Here is a 20,259-nt window from a genome sequence, read left to right as displayed (position 1 = left end):
CTGGGAAGGGACTGCAGTGAGGGGTGCTGTCTGCTGGCCTGCACGCTCCAGCCCTAGCACTCGGGGCACTCCTGGGCTCTGAGGATCCAGGCGGTCCGTGGCATTTGGTCGAATGACTTGGTGGCTTAGCGAGGCGCTGGTCAGACTGTTGGTCAGCACAGGGAGGGGACACAGGGTGCTCACCTGCCTGGGCTCCCAAGCAGGAACCTGCAGGGACAGAGATGGCACCATCAGCCACATCCCCTACATGCTGGCACGCCCTCAGCAGCTACTTCCACACACTCACCATTCTCCACGTGCTGCCACTGCTTCCTTCCGCACCAGCCTCTTCTTGTCATCCAAAGGTTTGGCCAGTGCCCGGATAACTCGGCCCTTGTATGGGAGCAGCTGTAGGACAGAAGGGGCTCTTTGTGAGAGAAATGGATGCTGGCTGCCCCCAGGAGGTCTGGGAGCCCTTGCCCCTCTACACGCAGGAGCAGGCAGCAGGGTGCTGCAGAAGCACTTACCACTGTTGTGGGCAGACTGGTAAGGGCGTGGGCACAGCGCAGGGCGGCAATGCGGACAGCCTGGAACAAACAGGGATGAGGGCAGCACAGGGGGCAGGAGAGAGTGGCATAGCAGGGAGGAAGGAGGGGGTGCACGCACCATAGTGGGGCTGGAGGTGAGGTTGAGGAACTTGGTGACCAGTGTGTCGACATGCAGACTCATGATCTGGGGAGCTTCGAGCAGCAGTGGGTGGAGGCAGCTCAGTGTGGAGAGCTGTACTACACGATCTGAGCAGGACAAGGCCTCAAGCAAGAGGGAAAGCAGCTGCAGAGAGAGGGAGAACACAGGAGTCATGAGTAATCCCAAACCATGTACTCCACAATATCACAGCTCACCCTGCTTGCCACCCAGGCTGGCTCTTACCGTGGGCAGCTCTGTCACCAGCACAGGTTTGGGGAGGTGATTGAGCACATGGGACAGGCCCTTCAGGTAATTGGCCTTCACATCTGTGGAGAGCAGAGATGGTTACAAGCAGCCTGCAGAAGGAGGAGATGGTGGCTCAGGTCCCCTGTAAAGGGTCAGGCGTGGTGAGGCTGGGCTGGGGGTGGCCACTCACCGGGGCCAGCCCCATGGAAGCCTTGCACCAGCTTGGGGACGTTGTCAGTGAAGAAGCGCTGGCGGAACATGATGCGCACGTCAGCATGGCAGCCCTTGTGCAGCACGTCCGGGGACTCGGCCATGAGCAAGGAGAAGCCATCGGCTGTGGCAGGGCCCAGCTCCGTGTCACCCAGCAGGCCCAGCAGCTGCGAGGGAGAGAGCCCTGAGACACAGTGTCCTGCTCCTGAGGGTCCCCAGCCAGCCATGGGGGAGCAAGGCAGGTTTCTTAGACTGCCCAGCCCCACTACCACCTACCTTGTCTGTCAGGGAAGAGCTCAGGGGGTGGTAGCGCAGCACCAGGGCTTTGGTCACCTGTGCAGGTAGAACAGTCAGTGCCAGGCTGGCTCCCCCAGCCCCCCTGCCCCACTCATCCAGGACAGGCCTTACCCAGAGCAGCAAGGTGAGTGCCTGCGTTCGGCGGGGCCCCTCTGCAAGGCTGGGCTCCATCCTGTTCACTGCAAGCTGCAGGATTTCGTCCAGCTGCTGCCCTGGGGATGGAAGGGCCAAGCTGAGCCATTCCTCCTCAGCAGTGGGCAGGGACACCTGGCATCTGCCCCAGCCCCCTTACCTGCTGGGTGCTTGTTCACCAGCCCTGCAAAGCACTTGGCAGCTGTGGTGGCTATGAAGGGACAGTTTGAGGAACAGCTCAATGCCAGCAGCTCCCGGAGCAGCCATTCCTGCTGAGGAATTGCCACCTGGAAGAGACACAGAACGTGTTATGGCCCAGGGCTGCAGCTGCTCCCTCAGTCTGTCCATGGAGCTTGGTTTGGACAGAGGCTGGAGGGTGCTTGGGCAGGGCTCCCCATCAACGTACATCGCGGGGCAAGGAGCAGACGAAGGCCATAAGGAGGGCGATCAGGCGTCTCTGTGCCTCCAAGTGCTCCCCATCCTGCAAGGGAAGAACAGTGTCCATGTCATCACAGTCCTTGCTGCCAGCCTGTGCAAACATCCTCGTTCTGGTGCCCCAGCCCCAATCAAACATACCCCAAAAGGCTGGAAGGAGCAGGGAAAATTGTTTTGGGGTAAGAAGGAGACATCTCCATCCAGAAAGAGGGGCACCACACGAGACACACTCTGGGCAGCCAGCCTAGGAAAAGACATTGTAGTGTGCTGCTCTGGAAGGGTCACCAGAGACCTCCCAGGAGGCACAGGGCCACCCTGTACAGATAGCAACAAGGGGTATGCAGCCTGCTCCCTCCCCACGATGGAGGACCCAGCTGCCTGCCCCAGCTTCACTCACTCAGGGCTCAGGTGAGTGGTGGCAGCACTGATGACTGGAATCATGGCAGCCAGCACCTCTTCCTCCAGTAGTGCCTTGCCTGGCAGCGTATGGGTGCTCTCTGCAGGTAGTGGGAGGAATGGAACTTGCTGGAGCCTGCTGTTCAGAAGGAGGAGGCAGGCACAGCCCCCTGAATGCACACCAGAGTGGGGCAGGGCTCTGGGACAGGGGGAGGGAGCAGTGAAGCCCACTCTTGACAGCCACGGGTGCCAAAAGGCATCAGCAGTGGCACTGACTGCAGGATCAGGGACCCCTGAGAGCCCAGGAGTTGCCTGTTCTACCCTCTCCCACTCCAGCCCTGCACTTACCTGGCATGGCTGCCTGCACAGCCATGGCCAGCAGGCAGGGCACCACTGTCTGGTGGAAGTACCAGCAGCCCTCAGCATCCTGCTGGCACTGCAGGGCCACACGGTGCAGGCTCTGGCACACAGAGATCACGTCTTGGGTGTTCTTGGCCTCAGTCTCTGCAGGGCACAGTCACCACCAAGTCAAACAGCCTCAACACCCAGCCCCCTGATCTGCACCAGGATCCTGGGACAATGCAGCTCTTCTGACTCCCACTCCACCAGTGGGATTCACAGCCCAGGTGTGGATTCCTTGTACCACTGCCATTCCAACTCTCTCCCAGCCATCACCAGTAACAGAGGAAGCTCCTGCCCAGACACACTCTGTGGAGCTGCCTGCAGGAGCTCCATTACCTTTCTGCACCTTCTGGAGATGCTGTAGCAGGATGGGGACAGTCTCCTTCACGATGCTGGTGTGGGTGGACACAGCTGCCAGGGCCTGCAGGCAGCGCTGTTGCAAGGACTGGCGCTTGTGGTAGCTCTCCTCCCGCTCTGAAGAGGAAACACAGCTCAGAGGAGGACCTGGGGACACCCCACTCAAGCACAGTCAGGGCCCAGACCCTGCCAGAGTGGATGGGGTGAAGCGGCACAGCAGACCCAGCCCATGCCAGGCTCAAGGCACTCTGCCTGCTCTGCAGCTGCTCTGCACCCTTCTCACAAGGGTGGCCCTGGCCCCACACAGGCTGGCTGCCAGACCAGCCACAGCCTTCCCTGTGCCAGCACACAGTGCCTGTGCTGGGAAACCCCAATAACAGCCACCGACCTACACCACATAACACAGCCCCACTGCCTGGCAGGAGCCCAATGGGGATGGAAAAGGCTTTACCCCAAAACCAGTCACCACTCTCTTCCCAGCCCTACCTGACTGCAGCTCCTCTTCAAGCCTGGGTACCATGTGTCCAGAGAAAACCTTTGGGTAGGTGGGGGCCAGGGACCCAGCTGCCTCCATTGCTGCTTCACTGCCAGGGGGAAAGAGAATGGGAAAGGTGATGCAAGGACTGCAAGTGCAGGGCTGCTTGTATACCAGCTGCACAGACCTGGCCAGAAGGTGTCTCCAGAACCCCATTTCTCAACAACTTGCCTTTTTCACCCCTCAGGTAGGCAGAGCAGAACCCCTGCTTTGACAGGCTCAACTTTGTTATTTCTAGCCCATGAATTGTCTGGCTTATTCCATGCAGTCTTCTTGTTCAGAGAGTTCTTGTGCCTTCCCTCAGACTACAGCAAAGCCAGGCTTTTTCCTCCTCCCAGTGTGGGTGTGATGCCAGCCCTCCCCTCACCTGCTCTGGGAATCCTCCTCATGCAGAGCAAGACGGATGAGGTGATCCACAACCAGCTCCAGATTAGAGGAAGACAGGAAGCCTGTAACAAGAGCCATAGAGGAATCCTACCCTTGGCCAAAGGCAAAGATGCTGGTGTGCTGGACAGGATTCCTTCCCCCTCATCCAGGCCAGCAGCAATGCAGCAGCACACCAAATGCCAGAGATAAAAGGTGCCCAGCACAAACAGGCAAGAGAGAGACCAAATGTCCCTGGAGCTCATGGCTTGGGTAGAACACGTTGCTGCTACTCCTGTGCACTTACAGGCAGCAGACAAGGATGTCCCAGCAGCCACCGTGTCTCTGAGAACACGGTGACACCTCCCTCTGTCTCAAGGGAAAAAAGGCACCAACCTTTCAGGGAGCCCAGGACAGTCAGTGCCTTGATCCCAACCAGCTGCAGCTGCACGCTGGGATCCAGCAGCGCCGAGAACACCACAGAACAAACCGGGGCTTGGTGCAACAGCAGAGGGCTCTCATCTGGAGAGGGGGGCATGGAATCACTGCCAGTGTCTGGCTGTCACCACACAGCCACCATCACAGGACTTGACAGACCCTTTCTGGGGTGCTGCTTCTGATACTCCATCATGCAGGGTCCCTGGGACATGGCAGGGGCTCACACATGCAGCCACACTGGCCAGTGAGTTTTCCTTGTATGTCAGCATACAGGAAAGTGAGGTCAGAGCTAGGAGCTCCTGGGATGCAGATGCCTCCAGAGGGAACAGCCACCCTCACCTTCTTCCACATGTCCCCACTTCTGCTGCAACTCCAGGAAGCCTAGCAGCATTTCCAGGATTGTCCTCCTCTGGCTGCTCTGCAGGGACACAAAGGTGTAACCCAGATCACCGTCACTGCTGGGACAGAGCTGCACCTCAGCCCAGCACTGCACCCAGCACCACAGGGTGCCCATGGGGTCTCTACCCATAGCTAGGGAAGGACATCCTTAGACACCCTGCTGCCCCCAGGCCCTGTGCAGCCAGTGGGTGCCCCTCACCTGCGTGTGCTTGGTGTACTGCTCCAGCAGCAGGGGCAGGACGCTGTGGGTGATGCGGTGGTAGGTGCGGAGGGAGGCACCCGCTGCTGCCTGCAGGAGTTTGGCACTGGGCCACACCAGCTTCATGTCGGGCTCGCACAGATGGTGCCTGCAATCTGAGATAGGCTGGGCGTCAGCTTCACCGGCACAGAGCTCCTCTGCCTCGTGTGCAGGGACACAGCGGATAGCGGGCTGGGACGTGATGCCAGGGCGCAGCTCTGAGCTGCAGCACAGCCTCCCCAGCTGAGCAGCCTCCTACAGCTCCAAGCACATAGAGTGCAGTTCCAGCAGAGATGGAAGCAGCTCAATCCCCTTATCCTCCCTTTCTGCAGCCAATTACCTTGGAGAAGCCAAATATTGCTGTGAGGACTAGAAAGAAAAGAGGCTTGAAAGAGAAGAGGAAGGCACATCTCTACCTAGGAGGATGCTTTCAGGCCTGGCTGCATGGGGCAGGTCTCTGTTAGCTACCTTGCAGGATGCTGCTGAGGAAGGAATCCAGCAGATCCTCAGAATCAGAGCTGAGCACGGAGCGGGAGAGGCAGGCAGAGAGAGCACGCAGTGCAGCCAGGCATTCCGTCTCAATCTTCTCACTCGCTGTCTGGAACACCTGCAGGAAAGGCCAAAGGGTGAGCTGAACTCCATTGCTGACAACAACCACGGGCTTCAGGCTCCCAATGCAGGCTGAAGGGCTCAGGCTCCTGCCTCACTTCCCACGTGATTTGAACATGCAGCGTGGCACCTTCAAGCCACATGGACATGCTGGTAGGGCTGGCCTGTCCCCTCCACTTTTTAGCTGGGGCAGTCCAAGGTCACAGGTGCGACTGCTGGGAGACACGGGGCCCACCTGGTCTGGTTGAGAACTCCTGCTCAGCAGAAGCCCAGCCCAGGTGGAGCCCTGCTGTACTCACCTCTCTGCGCAGGGATGACCAGAGGCTGGGAAGGAATTCCTGCAGCTCCTTCTGCCCATAGATGGCACAGCAGGCAGTCTGCAAGAGGAAGACAGGAGACAGCATCACAGAGAAGCCGGTACCAGGAGGACACAGTGCCAGGACACCGCTCATCGCGGCAGGTTCATGCTGAGCTGCACAAATCGCTCAAGAAAAACAGGAAAGAGTGATGCAGGCGAAATCAGGACTCTGGAAATTGTGGCTCTGCAAGGGAGAGTCTCTGGCTGGCAGGAAGAAGGGCTCAGAAGTGGCTGGCAGCTGCTACTGCCACAGATTAGCTATAGGCTGAACAAAGTAGGGGATCTCTCCTTACCAGAGTCTGCAGCGAGTCAAGCTTGGCACTTTGCAGTTCTGAGTCCAACTTCTCAATAAGCAGAGGGAGAAGGAACTGCAGAGAGAAACATTTTAATTCAGCTCATCCCTTTTACCACCTTGTCCATGGCCCTGCAAGGCTGCCAGGAGAGCAGAGGTGAAGGGGTACCTGCAATAGGCAGCCCCTTCCCAGGGTGTCAGTCAGCACCCTCCCCATGACCAGCCCCAGCAGGAGACAGGGCTGCCCAAGTACAAGCTCCTGGTCCCAGTTTTCCCCATCCCACAGAGTCACAGCAGGAGCTGCAGCCCTATGAAAGGCAGCCTGTGCTAAGGGAACAGCGAGGTGCACAAGAATCCCCAGGGAGCTTTGTACCTCAGCAAACTGGGTCGTGGAGGCCAGTACAGCCCGGAGGCTCAAGATCAGGTCTTCCCTCTGGATGCCATGAGGATCATTGGGGGGCTGGAAAGGAAGCAGAGAGCAGGAGACCCACCAGTCAGGAAACATCGCAACCCGGCCATCAGCCAAGGCTGCATCACTTCATCTCCAACAAGGCAGCAGCAGCGCCAGTCACCACAGATAGTATGGCACCTGCCTGTCAGCCTGGGTACCACAGCTCACAGCTGAACACTGCCCAGCCAAGACCCTTGGCCACCCTCTCATCCCATTCCCTGGAGAGGACACAACCCCCTAAGAAAACACCAGAAAGAAATAAAGTATAGGCTGTGGCACATGGCAGACTCACTCACCGGAGTAAAATCAACAGGGAAGTAGCAGGATGTAACTTCAAACAGCTCCTCCACAAAGGGACCTGCAGACAGAGGAGAGAGGGGGTGAGCAAAGATACTGGGCAAAAAAGGCACAGCAGCTGTGTTCAGCACCCACAATAGGCCAGCTCTGCAGCTTTTAAAGCATGTTAGGGACCACCCCAGGCCTGGTCAGACCCAAGAGCCATTCCTCCAACAGCTCAAAGAAAAGGGATATGTTTCCCAGCTTTGCATGGCAGGTTTAGGCTCACCCAGGGCATAGTCCTTGGCAATGAGATCATGCACAATCTGGAAGGCCACCAGCAGATTGCGGGGATCCTTCTCCCCATCCATGACCTGGATGAAGCCGAAGGTGAAGTTGGCACCCAGGCCTTTCAGCTCTGCAGAAAGAAGGAGCATGAGCAGGTGCAGGACATCAGACCTCACAACACGGCATTAAATCAGCCAAGTTGCCCCAGCCCCACAGTCCTTTTCCAGGTCTCCCAGGCAGAGCCACAGAGCCCTTGGAGAAGGTGAAAGTGAGTCATTTTCCCAGCCTCAACAATCCCAGAGTGGTTCTGGCATCTGCTCCCTCACCTTCCTCCCTGGTGCTCATGAAGTTGGTGATGATGCTGTAGACTGTGTGGCGGTCCAGCTGCAGCAAGGACTGAAGGGAGGAGCAGACCAATCAAAACCATCCTGTACACATGGCAGCACAGCTACCCACTACCCTCAAGGGCAACACATGCCCTTGAGAGAGAGCAGGACCCCCAGCAGCTCAGCTGCTGCTTCCTAGCACAGAGATCCCATTTATCACACGCAAAGTGTGCACATGCCTATGCAATGGCACATGAACATGACTCTGTCCCATCACTGCATGAATGCACTATCAGTCACACCAGGGCCACACATGCTGCCCAAGGCACTGCAAGCAGAAACAATCTTATATGTGAGGAGAACTGGACTGGGGGGAGACTGAGAATGGAGCAAAAGGAAATAATTGCCCTAGGGCTGAGAAAAGAGAGGACAAGGGCCAAACAGGATTCTTGGATGTTGTCCGTCTCTCACAGTCTCTCTTGCAGTGATCCAAGCTGTCTCTGAGCTCTGCAGAAGCACTGCACTGTGCTGAACGGCCAGTCCTCAGGGCAGTTGGCCACTCCCAGACACACAGGGAGCAGAGATCAAGGACAGGAGGATAGGAAATCACATTGCTCACCTGCACATGTACCTCCTGGAAGATGGCTTTGAGCACAGACACTGCTAGCCCTGGGGACAGCACCTCACACATGCTCTGGGGACAGGAAGAGAAAAGCAAGAATAGAATACCATTATGGCAGCCACATAACAGAGCTCCTGCCTCCACACAGCAGCTGCCTGTAGGATCCTCTTCCACAAGAGGAAGAGCTCAGTATTCCTTCCCCAGACAGAACAGGATAAGATGCCCATCATCTGTGCTGCTCCCCAGGGTGCCCCAGTGCCCAACACAGGGCAAGAAATCAAGACAGTCTCCTGTCCCTGACTCCTCCACAAGAAGCACAGCAGAAGAGAGGAGAAAAGGCAATGTTGCCAGATGGGCTGACAGCCCAGCCAGGCCCAGCTCGACACAGAGCTCCAACCCATACCCAGGTGTTGCACCTCCCTGACACTGCTGGGGGATGCAGCCCAGCACTGTGGGCTGGGGGTGCGAGCTCACCAGTGCCCGGAGTCCCTGGAGCACCGAGGGAATCACCAGGTGATTGTCTTGCAGCCGGCTCTCATAGAACAGGACCAGGTGCAGCACTGTCAGAAACAGACACCAGGTGTGTGTTAGCCCTAGGAAACACAGCTGCTGGGTGCTGGCCCCAGCTCAACCACAAACTGATGGATTAAGAGTGAGCACATCTTGCACTAGTGAATGGGACAAACTGCTGCTGTTGGGTGCACCCACCTGGCTCCAACAACTTTGCCCTCCTCTTGTAAGCAGCCCACGCCTAACTGCAGCAGGGCAGCAGCACCTCTGGCTGCTGCAGAAGTGCAGGAGCTACCCAAGAGGTGTTTGCCCTGGCCTGTCCAGACACGTGGATGCAGACACCAGCAGCAGAGTGGCAGTCTGCTCAGCGGAGGCTGGAGGATGTCATGGGGTGGGGTACAGAGCTAGAGCAGGAGTTCTGGCTTCCTCCAGCCTGGCTCCACAACACGTTCCTGGCCCCTGAGTCACGGCCACGGGCGCCTGCACACCCCAGCCCTGGGGAGTGGTAGCAGGAAGCAGACTGGAAGAGCCGGCTAGCAGCATCCTGTGCCCACAGCTGCTGCAGAAACTCAGCCCCCCAGGAGGCAGCCTGACGCAGCGCTTGAGAAATTACCTGCGTGAGCAGGGACACGAGGCTCTAACAGAGCTCACTCCCCTTGCTCAATTGCTCTGAGTCTCTTTTCTCCTTCAAGTATCCCCACTGAACCTCCCCACCTCTGGCTGCCCCTCCAGAGCACCCCAGTTCCCATCAGTCATCACATCCAGCTACTGCAGTAGATAAGGTTCTATGCACAGCTGCTCTCAGCCCTGCCTGGCTGCAGCCAAAGAGAGCCAAATTCCAAGGACTAAGCATCTTTTACTTCCATCCTCCCCTTCCTCCACCTTACCTACTAGCTAGGCCCCCTGTCTAGCCAGCCTCCTGGCGTAAATTCAGCTTCCCATTTGCAAGGTCCCCAAGCCCAAGCTGAAGCTTGTTAGCACTTTCTGGCTTTCCCTGCTGCCAGCCAGCTGCTATGAGGCATTTAACAGAGGCAGACCTTCTCCTTGGCTCCATGAACAGGGCATCTTCTCCTCCCCACCCTGGTCCATTCTCATCCTTACGCTGATCTCCCCTCCTCCGCAGGCCCCAGGGTTCCTCCTGAGTTAACACGGTCAGGCTGCAGGGCTGCAGTGTGACTTGGTGTGTGAAGGACAGGCTTCCTGCTCTGAGTCATCACCCAAGGATTCTGACATACAGATGTATCCCCAATGTGTCCCACGTGGCGCTGAGCACACCTTGGTGTGCAACACCCACACATTGTCAGGGGCCCCAGCTGTCCAGCAATTGGGGCCTGAATTGTGTGGTGAGTTTGGCAAAAAGGCTGCAGCGCAAAGCTTCGTGGACTTTGGACTTTGACTCTTAGAGACATGTACAAGGTTGTCACAGTGTTAAATCAATCTCTTTGCCAATTGCAGGACAGACATTTTAATGGCACAGGCTTTGTCCCCAGCCAGACACTCAAGGGCCAGAAAAGCCCTTACCTTCCTTCTCCTGGAGTAGGGAGTAACACTGTAGCAGGACTTGCGACAACAGCTGGATGCCTCGCCCTCGCATCCGAGGATCTGTGTTTTCCAGGCAAAACCTAGGCCAGGAGGGGAGAAAGCCCAAGAATCCTGTTGTGAGCAGGTACATCCAAGCAGAAAGCACATCCTGAGTAGGCACAAAACCAAAGAGGTGCCCCTCTGTGGGCCCACCACACCTGACTTACTGGCAGAGTGGAAACAGACTCCTCTCCCCCTGTCTGTGCTGCATGTGTGCACTCAGCCCCAGAACCATGCAGAAACAAATCCAAGCTCTCAAGTCAGACCAAAGAAATTGCTCTTGCAGCATGCTCCCAAGATCATAAGGGTCAAAAAGGATAAAGCCTTTTACAGTGAGGCACACCCAGCCCCCAGCTTGGGAGAAAGGAGCCTAGGCTATGACAGTTTGGACACAAAAGCAGAAGCTGAGTGCCAGCCAACTTGTGACATGGTGTTGTGCAGCTGTGTGCTCAGGCAGCTCCTGCTGGGGACAGCCCCAACTGCAAAGTGCCCTGCAGCATGCTGCCTGCCACAGCATCTCTCCTCTGTCCTGGGAGAGCATCAGGGGCTGCTCCAGCCTTGCTCTTTCCCAAAGAGCTCCCACATCCAGGGAGGGCAAAGCACTGCTCAAGCCCCACTCTGTGAGCAGACAACATCCTGTCCACTGCAATGTGTCATCCAGTGCTGAAGCTCATCCTGGATGAGCACACTTGTCCTTCTCACTATGCCTCCTTCTGGGAATGTCCCCTGCAAGGCCTTTACCCAATGTATAACTTGCGTAAGGCTTTTCTTACCCCAGGGCTTCCACAAGCTGCAGCACTGTCCACCTTCCATCCTTCACCCCTGGAAAAAGAGGTAAAGAGAGTGAACCAGAGAGATCATGCAGGCATGTTGCTGGAGATGGATGCTGGGACACATCCCAGCACTGCACTGGGAACTGCCAGTCAGTGCTGACTCCTCACCAAGCACCAAAAGAGCCATGTGCACTCAACTGGTGGGGCTGCCTCCAGCCCTGCCTGCAAACACCTCTGAGACTGAGAGCTGAGAGGAGACAGCCAGGGGAGAACTTGCCTGCACTTTGCCTCACCCTCTCCCTGCAGCATGGCTGTATGTGTGGCTCCTAAGAGAAGTCTTGCTGTGTTCCACTTCTCTGAGATACTAAAACCCCCTTTTCCAAGGTGAGCATGCTGTGAGGAGACGGAGGGCAGCTCTCCAGATGCTTCCTGAGGGAGAACTGGCTGAACAAGCAGTGCAGACACTAGTGATCACTCAGCTTCCCACCTTGGCTCCATCACCTCCATGCTGTGCAAGAACTGCACTAACTCCTTCCAAGATGGAGGGCACAGAGAAAGGGAGTTTTGTGGTCAGAGAAAGATAAAATGCTGGGATTCCTGGAGTCTATTTCCAGCTCTGACTCAGATTCGTTGCCAGGTTGCCTCATTCACCTATGGCCTCCGTACTCTCGCAATTCAACTGGGGGAAGAGTCACTCCTCAGGAGGCTTTGGTAAGGACCTGCTTGCTGCACCTTACAAGAACCTTGGCAGAAGGGCAGGTTCTCCATTCCTGCCACCCATTGCCAATGTGGCACCTCCCCAGAAGGAAAGCTCTGTGTATGCCCTCTGCTCAGACATATGCTGGCAGGCAAGGGACTGCCTTCCTTCAGACCCCTAACCTGCAGTCAGGTGTCAAGGGACATTGCTGGAAAACAAGCAGCATCCCTAACTTTCTGCCTGGACAAAACAGCATTCCCATAAAAAAACCCCAAATCACCTGGCAGTCACTGAAACTCACTGTCTTTGCCCAGGGGCACTTTTGGGCACTCTGGAGGGACCTGCTCACCTCTCTGCCCTGCTGAACCTACATGACTGACAGGGCACTCACCCTCTCAGAAGCCCAAAGGTTTCATTATGGGCTTTCCCAGGCCTTGTTCCAGCCAGTGTCTCCTGCTGCTGCAAGCCTTTACTGTCCCTTCCTAAGCAGTTAATTCCAGTATTAAGACACACTGTTCATCATAGAGCTGTCTCTAGGGATGGGATGACAGTGTTTTCTGACAGTGTGTTCTGACAGCAGGCAGTCCTGACTCCAGAGACAAAGCTTTCAATCCCGCCTGGCGCAGCAGGGAGAGGGAGCCTGAGCTGAGAAACAGAACAGATAAGGGGAGCTGTGTGGAAAAAGAGCCCAGCAGGTCCGAAATTGACGGGCACAGACTGAAAAGGGGGCGCCCTCAGAGACAGCCATGATGTGCTGGCAAAATTTCCTGCAGAAAAACAACAGTGAAACAGCAAGCAGATGCTTTGCACCAGCCAAAGCAGAGTGGGCTGCAGAGAGAGCTTGGATGGCCCCTCCACATCCAGCATCCCAGTATCTCACTCTGCAAGCTCATGAAGAGCCCTTGTGCCTCTGCACCATCACAGAAAAAGTCTGAGACAAATGCCATCTCTGTGGCCAGGTGCTCTGCCTCTCTGTGTCTGCAGAGACTGAAAGCAGCTCTACACAAAGCTTCTGGTTCCCTACTCAACAGGAAAGAGCTGCAGTGTGATGGCCAAACCACAGTCAGGTACTGATGCACCCTGAGGTCAGCGGCTCCTTTGCTCAGCTCGGCGAGGGAGCTCCCTGTGCTGTCAGGGACCCAGGTGTGACCAGCTTTGCCTCACACGGTGTGGCCGCCCCTCCCTGGCACAGCCTGTGAGTGTGGTGTGCCTGTGGCCAGCACAGCTCATTGGACCTGCCTCATCAGCACAGCAGGCACAGTGGTGAGCCCTGAAACTGCTGCCTCCACATCTGGCAGCTGCACATATGCCCCAGGGTTAATTAGGCACCTTGAATCCCTCTACCAGGAGGGGCTGCCTTGCTATTCTGGCATTGCTGTAGCTCCCAGAGACTTAGCAGAAGGAAGTCATTCACCCTGTGCTGGATTGCTACTCTGAACCAAGCTGCTCTCTTTCCTGACAGGTCTCTCCCTCTTTCAGTGTCCTTTTAGGTATTAGTTGCTTCTGGAGAACTTCCATTCTTGTTTTCCCCCACACCTTCAAAATGTGAGCACAACTTTCACAGTGAATGTGTAATGGATTCTGTAACAGTGGTATCCTTCTCTCCCCATTTTTTAAGATGAATTCAGCCTCCTCCTGCCACCCACTGACCCGTGCAGCCCAACCTGCCTGTGACAGCACCAAGGCCTTTAGGCCACTTGCCAAGTTATGCTCATTTTAGTCCTTAGCAACAAACCAGTGAAGCTCAGTGTGCTTGTTACAGCAATTGCACAATGGCCATGAGCTTAGAAAAGACCTCCCTATCCTTCTGCTCAAGGATACACAATGCAATTTAATCCTTTCTGATGTGTGGTTCTGTACGAGGTCAGAGGGGCTCAAGGACACTTGCCAGCCCCACTGTTTGTGAAGGTGGGCTTGTCACAAGAGCCAGACGGCTGAAAAGAGCTGGGAGGAGCAAGAGGGGAGCAATTCTCTCTTGGAAAAGCTTTCTCCAGGCACTTCCGTAACATGACAGCAGGTGACAACAGCAGTTGTAAGGTTATCCTTCCCCAGGTATACCCCAAATATGTCAGAGACTGCGTAACCCTTCTGCAACATCTTGAATGTCACATAGGTTAGAGAATTCCTCCCAATTTCCTTGGCATTTTCTTCAATCTATGTTACATGGGCCACTAGGTTTCCTTTCTGTTTTGCCAACTCATCTCATCACCAAGACACTACATAGCAGTTCACAAGCCATCAGGCCTTGGGAAAGGTTCTAGAAGGTACCTGTCTATGTAATGTAACATACACAGACAGCCCTTCTCGGCTCTCCGAGCTCCTTCCCGAAACATGCTGAAGCCACTGCCTACACACACAAAAAATCAAATATCACCTTATCCTTAGAAAGCCACATTCCTGAAGCTGTGACTTCCCTAATGCAACAAAGTCACCCAATTGCTGATCGAAGGAGAAAGATAAATTATCCGACGAAATCAAATGCATAGGTCTTGCTAGAAACCACAGTGAGGGTAGTCTGCAACTGTCACCTCCCACGGTCCCTCAGCAAGGCCATGAGCTCTCGTCCCACCGTCGATTTCTCTGGCACGCACACGTGCTTCGCTCCTGGAGCCCCTGACCCTCGCGGCTGTCCCGCTCCTACCGCGCACCTCCTCGGCAGCTCCGAGCTGCAGGCCCTACCCTCCCCATTCCCACGTGCCCTGCCCGCACGGCAGCCCCACAACCCACAGACACGCTCTGTCCTGTCCTGTCCTGTCCTGTCCACTCCACTCCACTCCACTCCACTCCACTCCACACCCTACCCTACCCTACCCAGCCCGCAGCCCCACGCTTCCTCCCAAACCCCTCCCCACGCCGCCACGACCCGCCCGTACCCACGCCCGCCCCAGGCCGGCCCCGCCGCCGTGCCCACGCCCAGTCCCGCCCCACCCCGCCCCCGCGCGGTACCTGCCGCCACCTCCGCGGCACGGCCGTCCTGCTGCCCGGACACGAAGTCCCGGACGGAGGCGGCGAGAGCCTCCACCCCGGCCCCGGCGGCCGCCATGACACCCGCGCGCAGAGCCGCGGCCCGGCCCCCGCACCCCGCCTGCGCCTGCGCGGGGGCGGGGCCGGCGGTCACGTGCGCCCTGGGGGGCGGGGCGGCCCCGCGCGCACGGGCGGGCGCAGCGCGGAGCCGGCGCGGCCCCGATGCCGAGCGCCGCCGGTCGGCCCCGCCATGGGCGGCTGCGTGGGGCGGCAGCGCCGGGAGCGGCCCGCCGCCGGCGGCAACAACCGCAAGCGAGCAGGTGAGCGGGGGTCGTTCGGGCTGGGCACCCCCGCGATCGCGGGCACTGGGGCGGGGGCGTCCCGTGTACCCCTGGGGGTGGCGCGGGAGGAACGTGGGCACCGGAGGGGCGCAGTCCGCCACGGGACAACTTCCCCCTCGCACAACCCCAGGAGCCTCTCTGCGCCCTTGGGGTTCCCGGACCCCGGGGATCCCGGTTCGGTGCGCGGCCTCGGGAGCGGACAGGAACCGCGGCTCCCGTCCCGGTGCCCCGAAGGCTGTGCGGGGTGAAGGTTGCGCGTCCAGCCGAGCCCTGCCGGTTCCCGGCTCCTCCCGGGAAGTACTGTCCTGGCAGGTCTGCAGGGTGGCGGATGCCCCGGTCCGGGCTCGGCAGCGTGCCCCGCGCGGCACAGCGCGTCCTGCGAACGGCTGGGTCCTGCTCGCTCGCGATCCGTGCTGTCCCGTACACCCGGCGGCTGCCGGCGGGCGCCACCGCCTCCGCGCTGCCCCGGGGCTCCGGGAGGTGCGGCCGGGGCAGGGAGCGGCTGCGCCGGTCCGGAGAGCAGCGGCGAGGCTGGTGCGGCCCCGCGGCCCCCCGGAGTTACCGGTAGCCGAACTCCCGGGTGCCGTGATGCGCTTCCCCGTGATGCCATGCCGGAGGGTCCCGGAGGCCGCGGGGATGGGTACGGCGGAGTTTTGGCGGAGAAGCCGTGGGCTGGTAGGATGAATCACGCCTTTCCCCTGCCGCCTCCCCGGCCGGTGCCGTCGCAGCCGGTAATTACCGTGTTTATGGCAGAGCGGTAGTGGGCGGCGGGAGAGGAGGGGCAGGAAGCGTGTGCCCGGGACGGGACGCCCCGGCCCCCGCCCGCAGCTGGGATGAGGGAGGGAAGGGCGTTCTCCGTGGGACGGGGCTCGCCGCTCCGGCTGCACGTGCGGGGGGCCGTGGCTGCCGGGCCAGGCTGTGCCCGTGCCCGTGCCGTGGGCAGCCGCCCCCGCCATGCGCGGTTCCCGGTGTGCCAGCCTGCCCCGGGGATGCCCTGCTGGTATCGATTGGGGTGATAGCTCCCCCACCCCGACTCACTTTGCCCCCTAGGAGTGCCTTCTTGCGGGTATCGGTGAGGCCTGGGGTTCCTGGCTGACTGTTCTCTCAGCTAGGTGGGATGTGGAGCCATTGTCATTGCCTTGTGGCTCAGGCTGCTGTGATGGGGGTGGGATCAGATCCCAACATCTGGATCTGTGTGATCCCCTCCCGCTCCAGGCAACAGCTGGCTGCAGAGCCTGTGTCTCGATCCCCACTTGCTCTGCTGGGATGGGTCATGGTCCCTTCCTGGTATACTGCTGGAGTTGCTGCTGCTGCTTTCTTCCAGTGTGTGCCTTCCTGGGAGAGCAGGGCTGTCCCTTGTGCCAGGTGCCCTGGCTGGTTCCTGCCTTTTGGTTCCACCAGCCCATGGGAGCTGCTCAGCAGGTGATGGGGGATGAAGCAAGGCTACAGCTGCTCTCACCAGCAGTATGGGGACATGCCCTGTGCCAGCAGGTGCCAGTACACGAGGACCTACCATCAGCGGGATGGGGGCACTGTCTGCCCACCTCTGCTGCCACAGGGGCCCTGCTAAGCAGCCCACCTGCCTGGCCAGCTCCTGCCCTGCCTGGGGCTTGTTGTGACCCCCTGTGGAGAGGTCCTTTGAGGACTCCCGGCAGCAGGTGACAGCACTGTCCCTGGGGTGGCCAGCTTACCACAGCAGGAGTGGGGGATGCCCATGGCATGCAGCATCCCAGCCCTGCCTGGCTCCGGAGTAGACCAGCCAGCACTGCTGGAAGCAGTGGTCTGTGCCTTCTGGCTGACATCTTCTCTGGGGCCTCCAGGACCTGTCAACTGGGGCTGCCTAAGGCTCCTGCAGGCAGGGAGCAAGCCCAGGGCAGGGAAGCCTTTGGGTCACATCCTCCTGCCCGGGGGTCCCTCAGCAGGGCACGGTGGGGGCTGAGCCACGGGCAGGGTGCTGCAGGCACAGGGCAGGAGGAGCAGGCTGCCAGCCAGATCCTGTTGGCTCGAGGCCGGGCACAGTGAGCGGATGGACCTGTCTGGTGGTGCTGCCATGGAGAGTTGCACAAGGGGCTAGGAATAGAGCAGCAGGAGGTGATTAGAAGGTGCAGGCCCAGCTGGGCGGTAGCAATAAATAGACTAGGCTTAAGCCCCTGCCTACCTGGGCAAGGCTGCTGGGCATGTCTGTACACATGAGGCAGCCACTGCCTGTCCCTGCTCCCTGCCACATTCGACCCCCACAGCTCCAGTCCTCCTGCCTCTCCTGGGCCAGCCTCTTCCCTTTGTTGCTAGCAGAGCTGGGGGAATGGTGCTGACTGGGAGTGCTGGCCAGGAGTCCTGGCTGTGAGAACATGAGCCCCAGCCTGGTGGCCATAGCAGCGTGGGGACATGATCCCAGACATGTCCTTGAGGCTGGCTGTGGACACTTCTCCGCTGCCCTCCTGGGGCAGGTGTTGCCTCTGACCTTGCCGTGTCCTGTGGTGCTGCAAATCCCTGTGGCCCAGCACCGTGACTGCTGAATCGGCAGCGCTGGCTGCAGCCGGCTGCCCTTGCTGCTCCGGGGATGTGGGCAGGATGCTGCCTGCCAGGGATGCTCAGTGCCCAGCCCCGGGGTAGCTGAGCACCTGTGCCCCTTGGGGATCCCTGAGGTGGGTGCTGCTGGGAGGCAGATGCCATGCTGGCTCCAGTGGTCTTGGGCAGGGTGAGGCAGGGGTGGTACAATCAAAAAGATCACATAGTGCTGTGTGTCAGCACACACTTGCTCAGGAGCAGCTGCCTGGGGAACTTGGCTCAGCCACAGCTGGCGGTGGTGGCTGTCTCCAGTGGCTGGGGTGTGTGGCATCACCTTGGCTGGCAGGTCGCTGTGTGGGCACAGGCATCTTCCTGCCCAGCTGGAGCCTCACTTTCCCTTCATCCTGTCCCCACAGGAGGGGCGCTGCCTAGCCAGCTCAGGGAGGGGGGTGACAGGAAGGAGCTGTTATCGTTCATTGTCCCCAGCTCAGCTGGGAGTGACAACAGCTCCTTCCTGCCCCACGTGTCCGGCCTGGCTGTGGGACCGGTGGGACAGGGCTGTTCCCACAGGGCCACAGCCCAGGGTAGTGAGGGCTTGGTGATCCGGGACTGGCATTGGGGTAGCTCAGATCCCTGGGCAGTGCTGGCTGCAGAAGGTCTGTGGGGATGTGGCTAGGGGCTGTTTTGGGGAGAGCCAGCTCAGTTCAGCCCGTTGCTGGGGCACCTGCAGTCTGGCAGCGATGCCCTCTGTCCCCCTGGTGCCTGAGATGCTGTGTACCTGCTGTCCTGCCTGCAGCTGGTCCCTATCATCCCAGGGTGGGCAGAGGGGACAGTGAAGTCCTGACCCCCCTTTGCTGCAGCTCAGCCTTTGTAATCCCCTTCTCATTCCAACTCACCAGCTTATTTCCTGGCTAATTCCCCAAGCTATAAATACTGTGCTGCCTCAGAGGGCCCCGAGGCCCTTTGGCTACCCTAAGGGGCAGTGGCTGGTCCCCCAAGCAAGGAAGCAAGAGCCCTTGTCCCCCCTGGGGACACAGTTGGGGGAGCAACTGCCGTGGGGCCAGTGGGATCTTGGGCCAGGCTTGCTTAGGCCAGCTACCTACCCCTGGCTACATTGGGGGCTGTTGTTCACTGGACAGGGTGATTCCTCAGACCCTTGCTGGGGTGCAGGAGGTCTCCAGGAAGAACCTGTGGTTGTGGGGAGGTGGGGGGCTCAGGACCCGAGGGGAAACTCTGTCCTTTGGCTGAATATCCCCCTGTCTGCAGGCCGCAATGAGCCCCTGAAGAAGGAGTGTCCGAAGTGGAAGAGTGACTACCCCATGACAGACGGGCAGCTGCGCAGCAAGCGGGACGAGTTTTGGGACACGGCACCAGCCTTTGAAGGCCGCAAGGAGATCTGGGATGCCCTGAAGGCAGCTGCCTATGCTGTAGAAGCCAATGACCACAGTCTGGCCCAGGCCATCCTCGATGGAGCCAGCATCACCCTGCCCCATGGTAAGGGTCAGCACTGGGGGTTTGGGTGGGGTGTGTGCTGAATGTCCCATATCTGGGCACATGGGGGTCCCAGGCTGAAGTAGAAAGGTGCTTCCACCTGCCATGCAGAGCCAAGGTGAGAAAGGCAGGCTGTGCCACACTGCTTGAGGTGGCCCTGTCCCCATTTGAGTGGTCCATGGGGATGCCCACCTTTAGCATCTTATCCTGCTGTCCCCAGGGTCCCTGACGGAGTGCTATGATGAGCTGGGCAACCGGTACCAGCTGCCTGTCTACTGCCTGGCACCCCCGGTCAACCTGATCCTGGAGCGGAGCGAGGAGGAGGCGGTGGAGCCGGCCCAGCCCCCGCCCCACGCCCGGCGGGAGTTCACCCTCAAGGTGCGCCTCTCCACCGGCAAGGACCTGCGCCTCAGCGCCAGCATGAGCGACACCATCGGGCAGCTGAAGAAGCAGCTGCAGGCGCAGGAGGGCATTGACCTGGCCTGGCAGCGCTGGTTCTTCTCAGGCAAGCTGCTCACCGACCGCACGCGACTGCAGGAGACCAAGATCCAGAAGGATTTTGTTGTGCAAGTGATTGTCAACCAGCCCCTTCCACCCAGGAACTGAGCCACCCCCTGCTGGTTGAGGGGAGAGTGCAGGGGGCTGGGGGACAGTGGCACCTCTGGGGATTCCCTGTGCTGTGTTTTGGCACATCTGGAGCTGTTCCTGCTCCCCCCTGAGGCTGCCACACAGGTGACCCCCCAGGAAGGTCTGTGTGGGGCTGTGCCACCACAGTGGCTCCCCTTGGCCGGGCACACGGGCGGGCGCCGTGTTTGCTGAAGGAGGTTCGAGACCAAATGTCTCTGGGGCTGGGGCTCCTCTGCCAGGCTGTGCCGGCAGGGAGAGGCTGTGACCCACTGGGCTCTGGCTTCCCCCTGGCCAGGAGACCCGTGGGGTGCTGGGCTGGGTGGAGATGTCTCCCCTCTGTACATAGTCTGTATTTATCAATAAAGCCTTTTCATCCTTCCTCTGGCCTTGGGGACAGGCTGGAGGGGGCTGTGACCCATAGCCACAGGTGG

General features: G+C 59.0%; 2 protein-coding genes across 3 annotated transcripts; one reads left to right on the top strand and one right to left on the bottom strand.

Moving 5' to 3' along the window:
* Positions 1–7: 7 nt before the first annotated feature.
* Positions 8–14,976, bottom strand: MMS19 (MMS19 homolog, cytosolic iron-sulfur assembly component). 2 transcript variants are annotated; one of them, XM_071446272.1, is made up of 31 exons: positions 14,844–14,976; positions 11,201–11,249; positions 10,368–10,468; positions 8,811–8,896; positions 8,334–8,408; positions 7,715–7,784; positions 7,390–7,518; positions 7,121–7,182; positions 6,747–6,833; positions 6,375–6,449; positions 6,023–6,100; positions 5,583–5,721; positions 5,076–5,230; positions 4,817–4,895; positions 4,436–4,561; positions 4,044–4,125; positions 3,628–3,725; positions 3,121–3,258; positions 2,731–2,886; positions 2,384–2,483; positions 2,128–2,230; positions 1,958–2,032; positions 1,712–1,838; positions 1,531–1,631; positions 1,399–1,455; positions 1,103–1,289; positions 910–992; positions 646–810; positions 507–566; positions 287–387; positions 8–207 (listed from the first exon to the last, which is right to left on the bottom strand). In XM_071446272.1, exons 1-31 carry the CDS (start codon positions 14,938–14,940, stop codon positions 180–182), a joined length of 3,069 nt encoding a protein of 1,022 aa, XP_071302373.1. In that variant the 5' UTR covers positions 14,941–14,976; the 3' UTR covers positions 8–179. The 2 variants fall into 2 exon arrangements, with proteins under 2 accessions (XP_071302373.1, XP_071302374.1); XM_071446273.1 differs by lacking the exons at positions 8–207; positions 287–387; positions 507–566; positions 646–810; positions 910–992 and having other exon boundaries at positions 1,122–1,289; positions 1,531–1,626.
* A 70-nt stretch (positions 14,977–15,046) lies between these two features.
* Positions 15,047–20,248, top strand: UBTD1 (ubiquitin domain containing 1). The gene is made up of 3 exons (XM_071446282.1): positions 15,047–15,181; positions 18,977–19,204; positions 19,422–20,248. The coding sequence occupies exons 1-3, from the start codon at positions 15,112–15,114 to the stop codon at positions 19,805–19,807; spliced, it is 684 nt and encodes a 227-aa protein (XP_071302383.1). The 5' UTR covers positions 15,047–15,111; the 3' UTR covers positions 19,808–20,248.
* Positions 20,249–20,259: the final 11 nt, after the last annotated feature.

This window comes from Agelaius tricolor, unplaced genomic scaffold, assembly GCF_023055355.1.
Source record: "Agelaius tricolor isolate 1412-34295 unplaced genomic scaffold, bAgeTri1.0.p SCAF_22, whole genome shotgun sequence".
Taxonomy (NCBI): Eukaryota; Metazoa; Chordata; class Aves; order Passeriformes; family Icteridae; genus Agelaius; species Agelaius tricolor.
Note: the sequence above shows the minus strand (reverse complement) of the source record. Positions and strands in the feature narration are given on the sequence as shown.